General features: G+C 49.2%; 1 protein-coding gene and 1 non-coding gene across 3 annotated transcripts in view; both read right to left on the bottom strand.

The window, feature by feature from the left end:
* The window catches only part of SLA2 (Src like adaptor 2), a 28,146-nt gene continuing 9,058 nt past the window's right edge, over positions 1 to 19,088 (bottom strand). Inside the window, exons 3-8 of one of the 2 annotated variants that reach the window (XM_017512690.2) lie at positions 15,519 to 15,618; positions 14,059 to 14,145; positions 13,083 to 13,186; positions 1,647 to 1,796; positions 733 to 865; positions 1 to 413 (exon numbers count right to left, since the gene is read on the bottom strand). In XM_017512690.2, coding sequence (XP_017368179.1) covers positions 293 to 413; positions 733 to 865; positions 1,647 to 1,796; positions 13,083 to 13,186; positions 14,059 to 14,145; positions 15,519 to 15,618 — 695 coding nt within the window. In that variant the 3' untranslated portion in view covers positions 1 to 292. The remainder of the gene's footprint in view (positions 414 to 732; positions 866 to 1,646; positions 1,797 to 13,082; positions 13,187 to 14,058; positions 14,146 to 15,518; positions 15,619 to 19,088) is intronic. The other variant, XM_017512701.2, reaches the window with a different exon arrangement.
* On the bottom strand, positions 12,000 to 12,140 carry LOC119469337. The gene has a single exon (XR_005198130.1). It is a non-coding gene; the product is annotated as a U4 spliceosomal RNA (small nuclear RNA).

The raw sequence follows: 19,088 nt of genomic DNA, 5'->3' as shown, positions 1-19,088 counted from the left end.
GTCATACCCCCAGGAGGCTTACTCTCTTTTTGGAACCCTGGCCCTGCTCTCAACTTTTCTGCACTCAGACTAGAGGTTGCAGGTGGGATCACAGCACAGGGAAGAGGAAGGTGACTTCCTAAGGCCAAAGGAGGAAAGAGCAAGGTACAGGTAGGACCCTGGATGCCCCTCTGTGTCCCAGCCCTCCCTCACTTGAGTGCATAGCCCTGCCTCTAGCATGCACAGGAGGTTGGACTGAACTGGGGTTCTAGGTGCTACAGCCTTGGTTTCCCTTTCTGCCTCTCCTTTGGTCCTAGGCATCATCCAAAGAGACAGCCTCCTCAGTCAGGCTGATGTAGGAGCTAAGTGACTCCCGGAGACCCTCACTGAGAAGAGATTCCTCCCCTGTGGCAACTTCAGAAAACAGGAGGGAGCTGTGGACAAAGGAAGAGAACTAGGTCAAGGAGCCATTTTCTCCTTCCTGCATTCACTACACACAAAAGTGCACTGTTCTCAAAACCTCTCACTCCTGCTGAAGACCTCACGGGGCTCTCCTGTTCCCTGTCAGATCAGCTCCCCCAGCCCCACCTGGCGAGCCTGGGCTGGGCTCCAGGAATTAAGTCAGTGCCCTCTGGCTCTGGCTCCCAGGTATCCCTGAATATGACAGGTGCATTCTGGGTTGTGGGTTCCCAGGGGTGGTTCCTTCTAACTCTTGGTCCCACTTTAATGTTTCCAGGAGTTCCCCCACTTTACCTGTCCAGCTCTTTCCAGTTGAGTGGTGTCCTCTGCACAGTCACAGGTAGGGGCATGTCCTTGCCAGGGAGCTGGCTAGCCCTCTGCAGGACACAGGGCTCCTTGAGGAGGCAGCAGATGTCTTCCGCCAGCTCTGAGGAAGAGACCCCCATCCCTGACATGGCCGACTCACCCTGCTTCTCCTCAACAGCCCTCACCCTGACAGCCCTCTACACGTGGCTGGAGGGGGCACAGGTACCAAAGAGGTACAGGACATGAGCCCCAAGCTGTTGCTTTCATGGAGACAGATAATAGTCAAAGGTCTTTCTGGGCTAATTTTGGGAAACAATCCACTGTATGATTTAGGGTGAGTTAATGGACCTCTTGAGCCCAAGTTCTGGTTAGAAAAGTGCTTTGGGAAGGAAAAAGCTAAGGAATGCCCAGTCTCTACTTCCACTGCCAGTGCCTGCTCCCGCAGGGAGTGACCTACAGAAAATCCCCATGAGTTTGCCCAGGAGTGCTCTTCACTCTCTGTCCCCTGATGCTGTGCCTAGTGACTGCATCTTCTGGTGTCTGTAAAAGGACAGGATCAGGAAGTGCTAAGGAGAGTCAGGATCAAATACCACCCAGCCACAGCTCTGGGCCTGGTTCCTGTGGAGAGAACTCCTGCTGCCAGGGGCTCTGAATCGGAACCAGAGTGGTAGGCAAGGTACTGACCTGAGCCTGTAGAGGATATCTGTGGCTTTTCTGCCAGGGCATGAAGTAAAGACAGGGCTCCCAGCCTGCATTTCTTGGCACAGGGCCTGGCATGAAAATAGGGGAGGCCTCTCTTCTGTTTGAATACTCCATAGCAGGTAAAATATACAAGAGCACAACTGCCTGCTCCTCCCCATAGTCTATCCTGGCCTACTCCTGGAGGCAGAGAAAGGCCATACCAGAGTAATGGTCCACCAGGGCCTGGAGTGAGGGGAAGGTGAGGCGCGGTGAGATGTACAGCCAGCCATTGTCAAGGCACTGGATCCTGTAGTGTCTGATCCGGTCCCAGGAAGCAGGGCGGCTGAGGCGGACTGACAGGGAGTAACAGCCTGAGGAGAGAGGGGTCCACGGTGACACCAAGGCCCTGCTGGGACTCAACACCACCCAGGTTGGGTAACAAAGATAGGAAACATGGCCACAGGGCCCCAGCAGAAAGGAAGTGTCTGGGGCAGAAGCAGGATAAAAGACTTGCTCTCTTGGTCATCAATAACGCGTTCATAATAGATGGGGATCTTGTGAGAGTGAAATCACACACACAGAGCCCTCAGCACAGAGTCTGGCACCGTGTACTTGAACATTCAGTGTTGGCTATTCTTACAAAGACTCAGGTGGCAGAAGTGTTAGGATGTGAAAACATTGTCAGTAGATGCCAGCAAGGAAGTGGAGAAGTAGGAGCTCCCAGCCTGCTGGTGGAAGAGATTCGCACAAGCCACCTTGGAGATAGTTTGGCATTAACTAGATGAGCTGAACATGCACGCACCCTACAACCCAGCAGTTCTACCCAGGCACATTACCTTAGAGGCACACGAACAAGGATGTTCACGGCAGCATTGTTTGTAAAAGTCAAAATGGCAAACAGCCCATTTGAGCTCAAGAGTAGAATAAATTGTGGACTATAGAGTGTAATACTATACAGCAGTAAAAATAACTGCTACATACATAGGCACAAGTAAATCTTGGAAATAATAAGCAGAACAACATTACAGAACATACATTCGGCTGGATTCTATTTAAAGTTCAAAGACAGCCAAGATGACATATGTTTTACAGGGACACACGGCAAAGCTCTGAAGAAAAGCAACTGAATGATTAACACAGTGAAATATGAGAGGGGGCTACAAAGCGTTTGTTAGGTAATTTCCACTGGCAAGTGGGCACGTGGATGTTATTTTTATTTTTATTTTATTTATTTATTTTTTGAGATGAAGTCTTGCTTTGTTGCCAGGCTGGAGTGCAGTGGCGTGATCTCTGCTCACTGCAACCTCTGCCTCCTGGCTTCAAGTGATTCCCCTGCCTCAGCCTCCTGAGTAGCTAGGATTATAGGCATGTGCCACCACACCCAGCTAATGTTTTGTGTTTTCGTACAGATGGGGTTTCACCATGTTGGCCAGGATGGTCTATATCTCCTGACCTCATGATCCATCCGCCTCAGCCTCCCAAAGTGCTGGGATTACAGGCATGAGCCATTGTGCCCACCCTACTTTTATTATTGTTTTTATTTTTATTACTAATTTTAGCAATTATAGTGGACAATAGCAATCAAATTATAGACCCATGAAAGGGGCAGTTTTGGTAGAAGAAGCTTGAGCAGTCCCTCTGGTGGTGCCTATGGATCTGGTGTTGAAAGTGATAGCTACAGGCCAGGCGTGGTGGCTCACCCCTGTAATCCCAACATTTTGGGAGGCCGAGGTGGGTGGATCACGAGGTCAGGAGTTTGAGACCAGCCTGGCCAAGGTGGTAAAACCCTGCCTCTACTAAAAATACAAAAATTAGCTGGGTGCAGTGGCAAGTGCCTGTAGACCCAGCTACTTGGGAGACTGAGGCAGGAGAATCGCTTGAACCTGTAAGGCAGAGGTTTCAGTGAACTGAGACTGTGCCACTGCACTCTAACCTGGGTGACAGAGTGAGACTCCATCTCAAAAACAAAAAACAAACAAACAAAAAAAAACTGAACATCACTTGATTAATGATAAGGATATATAAAATTAAAATTTATTTTAAAAATAAGAACTGGGCCAGGTGCAGTGGCTCACACGTGTAATCCCAGCACTTTGGGAGGCCGAGGCTGGTGGATCACCTGAGGTTGGGAGTTCAAGACCAGCCTGACTAACATGGAGAAACCTCATCTCTACTAAAAATACAAAATTAGCCAGGCCTGGTGATGTATGCCTATAATCCCAGCTACTTGGGAGGCTGAGGCAGGAGAATCACTTGAACCCGGGAGGTGGATGTTGCAGTGAGCTGAGATCGCACCACTGCACTCCAGCCTGGGCAACAGAGTGAGATTCTGTCTCAAACAACAACAACAACAAAAAAACCATGATCGCCTGAAAAAATGCAGAAAAATCATTTGAAAAAATTCAACACCCCTCATGATTAAAAAAACAAAAGCAGAAAACGATGAATAGAGTGTGTTAGTTTCCTATTGCTGCTGTAATAAGTTACCATCAATTTAGCAGCTTAAAATAACACGCAGTATTCTTTTACAGTTCTGGAGGTTAGAAGTCTGAAAAGTTTCACTGGACAAAAATCAAGTGATTTTTGTCCAAAAATCAAAAATCAAGATGTCAGCGGGGCAGTGTTCCTTTTGCAGGCTCTAGAGAAGAATCCATTTTCTTTTCTTTTTGTTTCTAGAAGCCATAGGCATCCCTCTGCTCATGGCTCCTTCCTCAGTCTCCACAGCCAGTAGCATCTTCCTGCCTCTAACTCTAACCTTCCTGCCTCCCTCTCATAAGCATCCTGGTGATTCTACTGGGTCCAACTGGACAATCCAAAATAATCTTCCCACCTCAAAATCCTTAATCACATCTGCAAACTCTTTTTGCGATGTAAGGTAACATATTCACAGGTACTGCGGATTAGGACCTGAACATTCTTGGGGGATGATTATTCTGTCTACCACGGAAGAATACCTGATATAGAGCATCTGTGAAAAATCTACAACTAAGGCCAGGTGCAGTGGCTCACCCCTGTCATCCCAACACTTTGAGAGGCTGAGGCAGGCAGATCACCTGAGGCCAGGAGTTGGAGACCAGCCTGGCCAACATGGTAAAACCCCATCTCTACAAAAACAGAAAAATTAGCTGGGCATGATGGTGTGCACTTATAATCTCAGCTACTTAGGAGGCTGAGGCAGGAGTATTGTTTAAACCCAGGAGGCGGAGGTTGCAGTGAGCTGAGATTGGGCCATTGCACTCCAGCCTGGGAGACAGAGCAACACTATGTCTAAAACAGAACAAAACAAATCTACAACTCACATACTTAATGGGAAAGATTGATTATTTTCCTTCTAAGATTGGGAACAAAGCAATAATGTTCTTACCATTCGTACTCAATGTTGTACTAAAGGTTCTAACAAGTGCAAGAAAAAGAAAAGAAAAAGAAACTAAAAGTATATGGACTGGAAAAGACACAATACAACTGCCTTTACTTACAGATAATACAATCATATGTAGATAATCCTAAGGAATCTGTCAAAAAGCTACTAGAACTAAAAAGTTAATTTAACAAGGTGACCCGGAGTCAATATGCTTTGAGAAGATATTGACACCAGTAGGGTCTTTGCTTCCTTTTGTTATTTTTGCCTGATTGGGAGCCCTTTGACCTTTGAACTTTAATTTTTTTTTTTTGCAACACAGTTTCGCTCTTGTTGCCCAGGCTGGAGTGCAATGGCACAAACGCGGCTCACCACAACCTCCGCTTCCTGGGTTCAAACGATTCTCCTGCCTCAGCCTCCCGAGTAGCTGGGATTATAGGCACCTGCCACCAAACCAGGCTAATTTTATATTTTTAGTAGACAGGGTTTCTCGTTGGTCAGGCTGGTCTTGAACTCCCAACCTCGGGCGATCTGCCCGCCTCCGCCTCCCAAAGTGCTGGGATTATAGGCGTGTGCCACCGTGCCCGGACTTTTAAAAAATTTTTTTAGAGACAGTTTGACTATTGCTCAGGTAGGCCTCAAAATCCTGGGCTCAAGTGATCCTGTTGCCTCAGCCTCCCAAGTAGCTGGGACATAGGTGTACACTACAATGCCGGCTTGTATTCTACACGTTTGAGAAGAGTCTCTTCTTGAGCTGTGCTGTAACCTTGAAAAAACGCTGGTTGGGAATGGGCTAAATATTTGAAAATAGGCCCAGAAGGCCAACCAACCCAGCTGAACTAGTGACCAAGACCTTATATCTTTTGCAAGGTTCTTCAACCACCCTACCCTGGCCACTGTCACAACATTATTAGAATCAGAAAAGGTAGCTACACTTGGGATCTGGTTGTTGATCAACCTGATCCTCAGGGATAAGAGGTCCTCAGGAGGCATCCATCCCTGATTGGTTCCTTTCTCTCAGCCTCACATCCAACCCAACAAAAAGCCCTATTTGGTATGGTCACAACAGAGCCAAGAGCCCACCACTTCTCACCTGGACAGAGCCTGCTACCGCTTCCTGCGAGGCTTCCTCTCTTTGTAGCAGGTCAGGGGTCAGGTCGTCTCGCTCCCCTACTCAGAATTCTCCCCGTCACACTTAAAATCAATCCCAAGTCCTCTCCCTGGAAAGGCTCTGTGTGACCTGACTCCCAACGCCCCCCTCCCCTCGTCCCATCTCCCATAGTTTCCTGCTGAGGACGTGCCTCCCTAAGGCCTGTGCTCACACACTCACACCCTGGCACTTCGTGTCCTCCAAACACTGCTTTATTTCCTCTTGGCACTTATCACTCTCACACTCTTTCTTATTTATTCACTGTCCACCTTGCCAACTAGATTGTGGGCAGGAATCTTGCTTTTCATACTGCAAAGTCTCTAGTGTTTTTAACAGTGCCTGGCACTGTCAACACACAGTATGCATTTGTTGAATGACTGAAACTCTGTGATAAACACTCGGACAGAGCCATGATTACAAGCAGTTTTAAGGAAAGCTCATCACCATTTGCACTTTTACTGTCTGTGAGCACAGATGGTGTTGGGATTGATTCTTGAAGGCTTATCATTTCATGGTTTGCAGCAAACACATATTGAGCATTTACTAAGCCCTACCCAGCCTTGGGCACAGAAGACCCACCCAGAGCCATCCCTTAGCTGAATGAAGATGGAGTGCTGTGGGGTACACAGGTCCAGCTGACTGACTGGGAAGCAAGGCACTAGGGGTGATGGGGAGGTGACTTTGGTTCTGTCCTTGGCAGTCTGATGCTGAAAATAGCCTGAATCTTCCGATTTGGAGGGGGCCATCTTCCCAAGCTCTTCATCCTCTCTCCGCCTCTCAACATGCACAGGTGTGCTCACCTGCTCATTCATTTATTCAGTAAACATCCGCTGAGCACCCACTACATGCCTGACACCGCTCTAGGCTCAGACACAGGTATGAAATCAACACACTCAGGGGAAATAAGTACAGTCTTGCCAACACATCCACAGCTGTGATTTTCCTTAAGCGTCCTCATTTCAAGTATTTAGTTGCTGTATTATTCCCATCAGACCATGTACACTGATTTTTTTTTCTTTTTTGAGATGGAGTTTCGCTCTCATTGCCCAAGCTGGAGTACAGCGACGCGATCTTGGCTCACTGCAACCTCCACTCCAACCCACCTCTACTAAAAATACAAAAATTAGCTGGGCCTGGTGGTGCACACCTGTAGACCCAGATACTCAGGAGGCTGAGGCAGGAGAATCGCTTGAACCTGGGAGGCAGAGGTTGCAGTGTACTCCAGCCTAACAGCAGAGTGGGACTCCGTCTCAAAAAAGAAAAAAGAAAAGAAAAAATTAGCAGGACCGGGCATGGTAATTCATGCCTGTAATCTCAGCACTTTGGGAAGCCAAGGTGGGTGGATCACTTGAGGTGATCCTGGCCAATAGGCTGATCCACTATCTGAAGCCTGAGGACAAAAGCCATGACTTAGCAGGCCTGACTTGGGGGAGATGCTCAGTAAGTGTTTCCCAATTGACAGTGGACAGAGGTGAGCCCCACAGGGGCAGGAACCATGTCTTGCTCATCAATCCCCCTTATAGCGCCTGACACAGAACAGATACACAGCAGGATAGCCAGTGGGGGCTGCTCCTAGAGCCTGTCCCCAACCCTATGCTGACCTCTGCACAACCCCGTGACCTCCACAAAGTCTTCCAGACCCCCTTCACAGACCAAGATTTGGGAGCTGACTAGAGCCTGGCTATGGCTGTCCCCAGGCCTATCATATAGCCAGGTTTGCCAGTGGGACTCAGGAAGATGGGGTCTTCGTACTCTGGACTCTGATTAGTGTCCCTGGTAGCTCAGGGTCCCAGGCCTTCCTCCTTGGTCCACACACAGGCTTAAAGCCCCTGTGGTATCCCCATCCCAGAGGTGCCTTTGGGCCAACGAGAAGCTGATCCTAGTATCACTCACTCACTCAGTCAATGACTGATTCCCACTATATTAGACAAAAGCATAATGTAAAATACATTGTCTCTTATTTCATTCTGGGTTCCCTAGATTTGAACTGTGTTTTCAAACTCAAGAGAACAGTATAACTATCCTGAGAGCTTGCCCAAGAAGCAGATTTCTGACCTCTGCCCCCAAAGTCTGACTCAGTTATGTCTGCGGTGGGCCCACAAGTCTACAGTGTCATCACATTCCCCTGATGATTCCTGTACACTCAAGAGTGAGAAGCACTGTTCTGTGACGTCATTTGGGCCCCTAGAGTCACTGAGGTGTCAAACCACAGTACGAAAGTTTATGCTGTGACCCGGGACACACCTTATAAAAATCCTGAAACAAAAGTTCTATGACGCAATATTTACCCCAACCATGGTGATGTTCTCTGCTCAATTTCACTACAAACACACACTGGTCCAGACCCACTAAAGTAGTGGGTTCTGACCCTGGCTATACATCAGAATCACCTGGGCAGCTTTTACAGTGTGCAAGCCACATCCCTGACCAGTGAGATCAGAAACTCTGGAGGTGGGTGCATGCATCGGTAGTTTGTTTATTGAATTTATTTATTTATTTTTTAAAGACAGGGTCTTGCTCTGTCATCTAGGCTGGAGTGCAGTGGTGTGATCACAGCTCACTGCAGCATCGACCTCTTGGGCTCAAGTGATCCTCTTGTCTTAGCCTCCCAAGTAGCTGAGACAACAGGCACATGCCACCACACCTGGCTAATTATTTATTTATTTATTTATTATGACGAAGTCTCACTCTGTTGCCATGCTGGAGTGCAGTGGTGCAATCTTGGCTCACTGCAACCTCTGACTCCCTGGTTCAAGTGATTCTCCTGCCTGAGCCTCCCAAGTAGCAGGGGCTACAGGCATGCGCCACCACATCCAGCTAATTTTTGTATTTGTAGTAGAGATGGGATTTCACCATGTTGGCCAGGCTGGTCTCATCTCCTGACCTCATGATCTGCCTGCCTCAGCCTCCCAAAGTGCTGGGATTACAGGCGTGAGCCACTGTGGCTGGCCATTTTTTTGTTTTTTTTTTAAGAGATGGGGGAGGATCTCTCTTTGTTGCCCAGGCTGGTCTTGAACTCCTGAGCCCAAGCAATCCTCCTGCCTTGGGCTCACAACGTGCTGGGATTACCGGTGTGAGACACTGTACCTGGCCTCTAAACTGATTTCCTGATCCACACATTGGCCATGACCTGCAGGAAAACGTTACTTTTCCTGGAGCAGTGGCAAATTTCTTCTTTACTTTTTTCTCCCCCACTAACGTTTTTCATCTTCCTCTTTGATAACGAGCTGCGTTCTGATCCATCCCCTTTTGGAACTGGCTATGGGGATCTGGTGACTTTAGTACCAGTAATTATGTGGATCTTTTTTGTTTTTTTGTGTTTTTTTTGACACAGAGTCTCGCTCTGTCACCCAGGCTGGAGTGCAGTGGTGCAATCTTGGCTCACTGTAACGTCTGCCTCCCAGGTTCAAGCAATTCTCCTGTCTCAGCCTTCCAAATAGCTGGATTACAGGCACCTGCCACCACGCCCAGCTAATTTTTTTGTATTTTTAGTAGAGACAGGGTTTCGCCATGTTGGCCAGGCTAGTCCCAAACTCCTGACCTGAGGTAATCCACTCACCTCGGCCTCCAAAAGCACAGGGATTACAGGCATGAGTCACCGTGCCTGGCCTTGTGAGGATCTTATGGGTCCTTAAAGATCTTCATGGATCTTGCTGGGTGAGGTGGCTCATGCCTGTAAACCTAGCACTTTGGGAGGTCAAGGCAGGCAGATTTTCTGAGCTCAGGAGTTCGAGACCAGCCTGGGCGACACAGCAAAACCCCGTTTCAACTAAAAATACAAAAAAATAGCCTAGTACAGTGGCTCATGCCTGTAATCCCAGCACTTTGGGAGGCTAAGGTGGGTGGATCACCTGAGGTCAGGAGTTCAAGACTAGCCTGGCCAACATGGTGAAACCCAATCTCTATAAAAAATACAAAAATTAGCTGGGCATGGTGGCACATGCCTGTAATCCTAGCTACTCAGGAGGCTGAGGCAGGAGAATCGCTTGAACCCAGGAGGTGGAGGTTGCAGTGTGCTGAGATTGTGCCACTACACTCCAGCCTGGGTGACAGAGCAAGACTCTGTCTCAGAAAAAAAATAATAATAATAATTTCCTGGGTATGGTAGCATGTACCTGTGATCCCAGCTACCAGGGAGGCTGAGGCATGAGAATCACCTGAACCCAGGACATGGAGGTTGCAGTGAGTCAAAATGTGCCACTTCACTCCAGCCTGGGCGACACAGTGAGACTCTGTCTCAAACAAACAAACAAACAAACAAACAAACAAAGTTCATGGATCCTTACGGCTTTCTCCTCTGTCACTCACAGGGTTTTCTCCTTGTATCTGTGCCTTCTTAGGTAAGGGGCAGAGTGGCCATAAGAGCCGGCCACTATACTCTTGGGGCTGAACCAGGTCAGAGAATGGGCCAGGGGTGGGGCAGCTGAGCAGTGAGCACTTCCTGTGGCTTCTAGAGCTCCCAGGGACAGTCTGCAGTGGGGCCCTGCTCCACTCCGCACCACTGTTGTGGTTTCCTGTTTGCAGCTGTTGTGCTGGGCTGGCCTCCCCAGCCCCACTACCAGCCTATGGGTGTATGTGAGGTGGGGGTGCTAATGCTGCCTAGAAAAGAGCAGGAGGGGCCTTGGAGAGGTCAACCTAGGAATGACCAAGGGCAGAGGAGGAGAGGCAAAGAAGCTGGAGAGGGCCCTAGGAGGGAGACTGAGGCAGAGAACAAAAGTCCCCACAACCTGTCATAGTTGGTTTATATCAAGGCAGGCGCCAGGAGTTCTGTCTGCTCCTGATACCTCCTTCCCTAGTCTGTGGCTGTGCATGCAGTGCCAACATGAATGCCTCATGCCAACATGACTGTCTTAAGGGACTCAGGGCAGGGGCAGCAGCTCAGAGCATCTCGCACCTGCGGTGGGAGAATTCCCACATGCATGCGTGATGTGGCGCATCCTGACCCCTCTTGGGCCTCTGTTTTTCGGTCTGTACAATGGGAAGAGGAGGATCCATGAGATGATTTCCAGTGGGTTTCCAGCTCTGACTGGCTATTGACCCAAGAGATCCTGTCACCATTTCAATGTTTTGCCAAGAGATCAGAATCATGTGTCTTTGAGAGGGAGCAATCACTGTTGGTCAGTGTAGGGAAATTCTGTGACTATACTCTTTTACAAATCCTAGTTGCCAATGTGTTGGCTGAGCCTTGATCCCTACTGTGGGCCTTTCACATTCACTTTTATTTTTTCTCTTTTTTGCCTCTGTAACAAGGTACCTGAGACCACTTTTATTTTATGGAGATGGAGTCTGGCTCTGTTGCCCAGGCTGGAGTGCAGTGATGCAGTCATGGCTCACTGCATCCTGGAACTCCTGAGCTCAAGTGATCCTCCTGCCTCAGCCTCCCAAGTAGCTCAGGCTACAGGCACGCACCACCATTCCTCACTAAATTTAAAATTTTTTTTTGTAGAGAAGTGGTGTCATTATGTTGCCTAGGCTGGTCTCAAATTCCTGGGCACAAGTGATCCTCCTACCTCAGCCTCCCAAAGTCCCGGGATTGTAGGTGTGAGCCACCGTGCCTAGCCTATATTCATTTTCAGAAATGAAGATTTTTCATTCTATTGCTTATAGGATCTCATGGCAGCAACATGGCAGATAACAGCCAGACTGCTCAACACCAAGGCTAGGAACTCCAGCCCTTCACATCTGGCCTCTGCCCTACCCTCAAGTCCCATCACATTCTTAGCATTTGAGGGACAAGCCCTGGCATGACTGCGAATCTCAAATACAGGTCTGTTTCCCAAACTCTGTGCCATGGAACACTGGCTTCCAGTGACCTGGTAGCTCCCTGAGAGCAGGACAATGCCCACCTCACTCACCAGAGATGCCTAAGACCTGGCACATACAGTAGGTCCTGTCATTCCCTACAGCCTCCCCACATTGTAGGTGCTTGAGAAGCATTTCCTGAATGAATGAACATGGAGTGAATATTACAGGGGCTGCATGAAGAAATGCTCCTGTTCTCAGAAGCACTTGGGAAATAGGCAAAGGCAACGCCCTAAGAAGTCTTATGTTGTTTTTTTTTTCCAGTCTCCACAGAGACTGTCAAAAATTGCCAATGCCGACTATATTGCAAGTCGTCACGGCGGAGTATTAGGAAAAGTTTTCAATTAGCAATAATCACACCTCGGATAAACCTCATTGGCTGCCATACTGCCACTGTGCAAAGCTGAGAAGTCTTATGTTAACACAGATTAAAAACCTCTCAGAGAAGGATACGATTTTCGGTGTCCCCTAAACTGACCGCCCCACCCTCTCTATCACTAAGCAAGTGGCCCGCAGAACACACTCAGAGAGTCACAATAATGCATCCTCTTGTTTCCCCCAGAACACACACCCGGCACTGTGTCTCCGCTGAATAGCAACTCCCGCTGCCTTGGGAGAAAACCCAAGCTTCTTAACCCGGCATCCAAGGCCTCTGTGCTGGAGCCTTGCTCACTTCTTACCTCCTATTGTTCTGAGGTGCAGCCCCCTGGTCCACCCCAGCACCACTGTGTCTTGTTGCCTGGGATCCTGTGGGAGCATCCTTAAGTTTCAATTCATGGTGCACTCCTCTCTGAAGCCTCCTTTGATTGCTCCAAAGTTAGCTGCCTCTCCTCTGCTTTCATGGCTTGTCTCCATCTCTCCAAGCCTGAGCCCCACATGGCTCATATGGGCAGGGACGGAGCTGGGGCTCAGGAAATCCTGGTTGACCGACTGAGGAGTCAGGCAAAGTCTATTTTCTTTTCTTTTCTTTTCCTTTTTTTATTTTGAGATAGAGTCTCACTCTGTGGCCCACTCTTCTGAGTGGCGCAATCTTAGCTCACTATAATCTCCCCCTCCCTGGTTCAAGTGATTCTCTTGCCTTAGCCTCCTGAGTAGCTGGGATTACAGGTGCCCGCCACCATGCCCAGCTAATTTTTGTATTTCACCATATAGACCAGGCTGGTCACGAACTCCTGACCTTGTGATCCACCCACCTGTGCCTCCCAAAGTGCTGGGATTACAAGCATGAGCCACCATGCCTTGCCGGCAAAGCCTATTTTCTGGGCTGCACCTGCAGCCATATATCTGTGGGCTCCTTTCTGAGACCTCCACGCAGGAAGGGCCTGGGCTGACGCTGAGCTTACTCACCTCTCCTGGTCTGGCTCTCTCGGATGAGGAAGGCCCCTCCAGGGTTCCCAGGTAACAATAACAGTTCCTCGGCTTTCTCCCTGCTCAGGCCCTCATACAGCCACCTGGAGAAGCAAGAGAGAGGGACAAGGGACAGGGTCAGCCTGGAGCAATAGGGAAGCCAAGATTTTACTACCGCCTCTGAGTGACCCTCACAAGGCCCTCCCTCTCTGGGCCTCAAAGTTCTGTCTGTTCCATGAACAGCTGGCCTTGGGATCTCTGAGGTCCACACCATCTTTGTCCTCCTAGTCCTGGCTCCAGGGCCCTGGGAGGACAAACTTATGGGGACAGCCCCAGCTATCTCTGCCTGGAGACCTCATTCCCAAGTAACCTGGGGTGATCCCAGCCTCTGTGCTATCCCTACCCAGTCCCCCCAGCACCCTGATTCTATCCACGAACCTTTCTAAGCCTCACCTTTCCAAGCACTGCCCCTCTGTTTTTTCTTTTTATTGAGACAGGCTCCCGCTCTGTGGCCTAGACTGGAGAGCAATAGCACAATTGCGGCTCACTGCAGTCTTGACCATCTAGACTCAGGTGATCTTCCCACCTCAGCCTCCCTAGAAGCTGGGGCTACAGGCGCACACCACTGCACCAGCCCCTCACGTGGTGTGCTCCCATCACCCACATGGCCCTTTCAGCATTTTCCACCACTAGATCCTGGCCACCCTCCAAAGCTTAGAGCTCCACATCTCCTCTATAGGCCTTCCCAAACCCCTCCTCTGGCTCCCATGTCTCACAGGCCAACCTATGCTAGGATGAGCCGTCTGTTCCTCCTGAGGGCAGGGCCTGGGCTTGATTCTCCTCTACCCCCAGCATAAAGCCGCGCCTGACTGATACTCCTCCCCTTTGCTCAGCACAAAGCTGCGCATGAAGGGGAGTGCTTGTGGGAAGAAAAAGCAGGAAACTCCCGCAAGGCGGGCCTGAAGTGGGAACTCACCCATGGGAGACTTTTGCCACGTGGACACTGGGGATATTGTACTCTCTGCCTGAGACTTCAGACAGCACCGTCCACCAGTCTCCATCCCTGGAGAGAGATAGGAGTGGGGATACCTCTTTCAGACGAGCCAAGGCCCCAAAAACTGCACATTCTGGGTTTGCAGGGACCCTCTCAGGCTGGATCCTGCGGCCGTCTGTCCCACCTGTTTCCCAGGCTTCCCTACACTAGCTTGTCCAGGTACCTCCTGGGCCAGAGCTGGGGCTGGTGGTAGATGGCATGATTCCAGGTTCCCTGCTACAGGGCCCTGCCCACCCACGGTTCTCCCTGAGGGATGTCCAGCCACCTGAAACCCTACCACAGGGATTCTGTGAGCATTTCAGCAAATGCCTTGTGCTTTTCTACTGGGGGGAAGGGACCCTTCTCCCTTGAGAGCATCACCATTCTTTCCTTCCTTCATTTATTTTATTATTATTATTATTTTTTTTTTTTGAGATGGAGTCTTACTCTGTCACTAGGCTGGAGTGCAGTGGTGTGATCTCGGCTCACTGCAACCTCTGCCTCCTGGGTTCAGGCGATTCTCCTGCCTCAGCCTCCCGAGTAGTGGGGACTACAGGTGCCCGCCACCACACCCAGGTAATTTTTGTATTTTTAGTAGAGGTGGAGTTTCACCATGTTGGCCAGGCTGGTCTTGAACTCCTGACTTCATGATCCACCCACCTCAGCCTCCCAAAGGGCTGAGATCATAGGTGTGAGCTACCATGCCCAGCCTATTTTTAATTATTTATTTATTTATTTTTATAAAGATGGGGTTTCACCATGATGGCCAGGCTGGTCTTGAACTCCTGACCTCAGGTCATCCACCCACCTTGGCCTCCCAAAGTGCTGGATTACAGGCATGAGCCACCATGCCCAGCCTAATTTTTTTTGTTTTTTTTGAGACAGAATTTTGCTCTTGTCACCCAGGCTAGAGTACAATGGTATGATCTCAGCTCGCTGCAACCTCTGCCTCCTGGGTTCAAGCAACTCTCATGCTTCAGCCTCCCGAGTAGTTGGGATTACAGGTGCCTGCCACCAAGCCCATTTATTTTAGTAAAGACAGGGTTTCACCATGTTGGCCAGGCTGGTCTTGAACTCCTGACCTCAGATGATCCACCCACCTCAGCCTCCCAAAGTGCTGGGATTACAGGTGTGAGCCACCACACCTGGCCCATTCATTTATTTTTAGAGATAGAGTCTTACTCTGTCACCCAAGCTGCAGTGCACTGGCTTGGTCATAGCTCACTGCAGCCTTGAACTCCTGAGCCCAAACGATTCTCCCATCTCAGCCTTCCACACTTGATCTTAGCCAAAAGGCCGAGAAGCGATCATCTCAGCCTTCCAAACAGCTGGGACTACAGGCACACACCACCACACCTGGCTCTATTAGTGCATATTCAGGTACCCAGTGCCCATGGACTTACTCAGAGATGATGATCAATGGCTCCCCGAGTCTCAGCGACAGCTCGGCCTGGCCACCTGCCGGGAAACTGCCCAGGGCCACGGCTGTGGCCTTGCTTCTCTCTAGATGGAGGGACAGAGATGGTCACCCACTTGGCTAGCAATGCGTGAGGTCTAGTGGAGTCTGGCTCCAGCATCAGCCCTCCACAAGCACCCTGAAGGAGTCCCATCCACTTCCTAAGAGGGCCACCCTGGAATCTAAAGCTTTTCCAGCAGAGCTTTGCAGAGCCCTGACAATGCCCAGAGAGACAGACAGAAAGAGAAAGAAAGAAAAAATTTAGAGATAGGGTCTTGCTCTAATAGCACTGCACTGTAGCCTGAGTGACAGGGCAAGATCCTATCTCTAAAAATTAGGCTCACTGGAGACTTGACCGCCTGGGCTCAAATACAGGTGTGCTACACTACACCCGGCTAATTCAAAGCAATTATTTAGTAGAGATGAGGTCTCGCTATGTTGCCCAGGACATGGTGGCCATGAAGCTCAAGATGTGGAGGCCATAAGGCCCTATTTCAAGGCTGGGCATCAGGTGGCAAGGGCTCCCTCAGCATAGGACCCACACCCTCACCAACCCCAGAGGGCAGCCTGCTCAGGCCAACCATACTCCCTATGACTGCCAAGCCATGTAGCCTGAAAATCCAGCCTTCAGTGACTGCTGAAGGCCACTTCACTGCACCCTAGTGTCCCTCCCCTTCTTCCCCTTTGTCCTTTTTTTGTAAGGATTCCTGAAAGAGATGCTTGTAGCACATTAACGCTAAGCACTTATTCTAAAATTAAGCACATAATTGGAAGTAAAACACTCCTCAGCAAATGCCAAAGAATGGAAGTAATAACAAACAGTCTCTCTGACCACAGTGAATCAAATTAGAACTCAGGATTAAGAAACTCACTCAAAGGCCGGGCACGGTGGCTCACGCCTGTAATCCCAGCACTTTGGGAGGCCAAGGTGGGCGGATCACAAGGTCAAGAGATCAAGACCATCCTGGCCAACATGGTGAAACCCCGTCTCTACTAAAAATACAAAAGAATTAGCTGGGCGTGGTGGCGCGCACCTGTAGTCCCAGCTACTGGGAAAGCTGAGGCAGGAGAATTGCTTGAACCAGGAGGCGGAGGTTGCAGTGAGCCGAGGTTGTGTCACTGCACTCTAGCCTGGCGCCTGGTGACAGAGTGAGACTCTGTCTCAAAACAAAACAAAACAAAACAAAACAAAACTCACTCACTCAAAACCAGACTCTCTGGGATACAGCTAAAGGAGTGTTTAGAGGGAAATTTATAGCATTAAATGCCCACAGGAGAAAGCGGGGAAATATCTCAAATTGACACCCTATCACAATTAAAAGAACTAGAGAAGCAAAAACAAACAAATTCAAAGCTAGCAGAAGATAAGAAATAACTAAGATCAGAGCATAACTGAAGGAAACAGAGACACAAAAAACCCTTCAAAAAAACCAATGAATCCAAGAGCTGGTTTTGTTTTGTTTTTGTTTTTTGAGACGGAGTCTTGCTCTGTCACCAGGCTGGAACGCAGTGGCACGATCTTGGCTCACTGCAACCCCTGCCTCCAGAGATCAAGCAGTTCTCCTTCCTCAGTCTCCCGAGTAGCTGGGACTACAGGTATGCGCCACCATGCCCGACCAATTTTTTGTATTTTAGTAGAGATGAGGTTTCACCATGTTGGCCAGGATGGTCTCGATCTCCTGACCTCGTGATCTGCCTGCCTCAGTCTCCCAAAGTGCTGGGATTACAGGGAGCTGTTTTTGTTCATTTGTTCATTTGCTTTTTTTGAGACAGTCTTGCTCTGTCGCCCAGGCTGGAGCGCAGTGGCATGATCTTGGCTCACTGCAACCTCCACCTCCTGGGTTCAAGTGATTCTCCTGCCTCAGCCTTCTGAGTAGCTGGGACTACAGGCACATGCCACCACACCTGGCTAATTTTTTTGTGTTTTTTTAAGTAGAGACGGGCTTTCACCATGTCAGCCTGGATGGTCTCAACCTCCTGACCTTGTGATCTGCGTTCCTTGGCCTTCCAAAGTGCTGCGATTACAGGTGTGAGCCACCGAGGCCAGCCAGCGGGTGGAGAGTTCTATAGATGTCTATTAGGTCTGCTTGTTCCAGAGCTGAGTTCAAGTCCTGAATATCCTTGTTAATTTTCTGTCTTGTTGAGCTGTCTAATATTGACAGTGGGGTATTAAAGTCTCCCATATTATTGTATAGGAGTCTAAGTTTCTTTGTAGATCTCTAAGAACTTGCTTTATGAATCTGGGTGCTCCTGTATTGAGTGCATATATATTTAGGATAGTTAACTCTTCTTATTGCATTGATCCCTTTACCATTACATAATGCCCTTCTTTGTCTTTTTTGATCTTTGTTGGTTTAAAGTCTGTTTTATCAGAGACTAGGACTGCAACCCCTGTTTTTTTTTTGCATTTCATTTTCTTGGTAAATATACCTCATCCCTTTATTTTGAAACTATGTGTGTCTTTGCATGTGAGATGGATATAACACACCAATGGGTCTTTTTATCCAATTTTCGAGTCTGTGTCTTTTAATTGGGCCATTTAGCCCACTTACATTTAAGGTTAATATTACTATGTGTGAATCTGATCCTGTCATTATGATGCTAGCTGGTTATTTCAGCCTTTTTGCACTGTTTTTTCCTCACCTTGGATTCCTCTGGATCTAACCATAGGCAGAGGTCCTGAGGCCACTCTGAGTCATGCCTGGGGCTGCTCAGGGTGGTGACCACCCCTGTCCATGGGCAGAGCCTTCCCTGCCTGTAGGGCCTAGGGGAGCTATGCCCTCCCCTCTATCACGCTCTATCCTCAGTCCAGGGAGGAGTGTGTTTTGGGCAACCCCATCCATGAGCCCTCCACCAAGGTGGAGTCTGCGTGGTTTCCCGGTCTCCTTCCTGCACGGCCTCTCAGTGCAGAAGGGGTGGCTAAAAGGAGCAGCTGCCTCTCCACCAGGAGTCCTACAGGGCTCAGGGGGTCACAGCGTGTGAGCCTGGGCAAGGATGGAATTAGGGAAATGAGGATACTGGGGGCTTGGGTTGAGGAGAAGGAGAGAAGTCCCTACAATATAGGGGATTTTTCTTGTTTTGTTTTTAAGACAGGGTGTCGCAGGCCAGGTGTACTGGTTCATGCCTGTAATCCCAGCACTTTGGGAGGCTGAGGTGGGCAGATCACCTGAGGTTTGGAGCTTGAGACCAGCCTGGCCAACATGGTGAAACCCTGTCTCTACTAAAAATACAAAAAGATTAGCCAGGTGCGGTAGTGGGTCCCTGTAATCCCAGCTACTTGGGAGGCTGAAGCAGGAGAATTGCTTGAACCCGGGAAGCAGAGGTTGCAGTGAGCCAACATGGTGCTATTGCACTCCCGTATGGGTGACAATGTGAAACTCTGTCTTTAAAAAAAAAAAAAAAGGCCGGGCGCGGTGGCTCAAGCCTGTAATCCCAGCACTTTGGGAGGCCGAGGCGGGTGGATCACGAGGTCAAGAAATCGAGACCATCCTGGTCAACATGGTGAAACCCCGTCTCT

Source organism: Cebus imitator, unplaced genomic scaffold, assembly GCF_001604975.1.
Source record: "Cebus imitator isolate Cc_AM_T3 unplaced genomic scaffold, Cebus_imitator-1.0 Scaffold18, whole genome shotgun sequence".
Taxonomy (NCBI): domain Eukaryota; kingdom Metazoa; phylum Chordata; class Mammalia; order Primates; family Cebidae; genus Cebus; species Cebus imitator.
The sequence above is the reverse complement of the archived record's forward strand: the minus strand, read 5'-3'. Positions and strand labels throughout refer to the sequence as shown.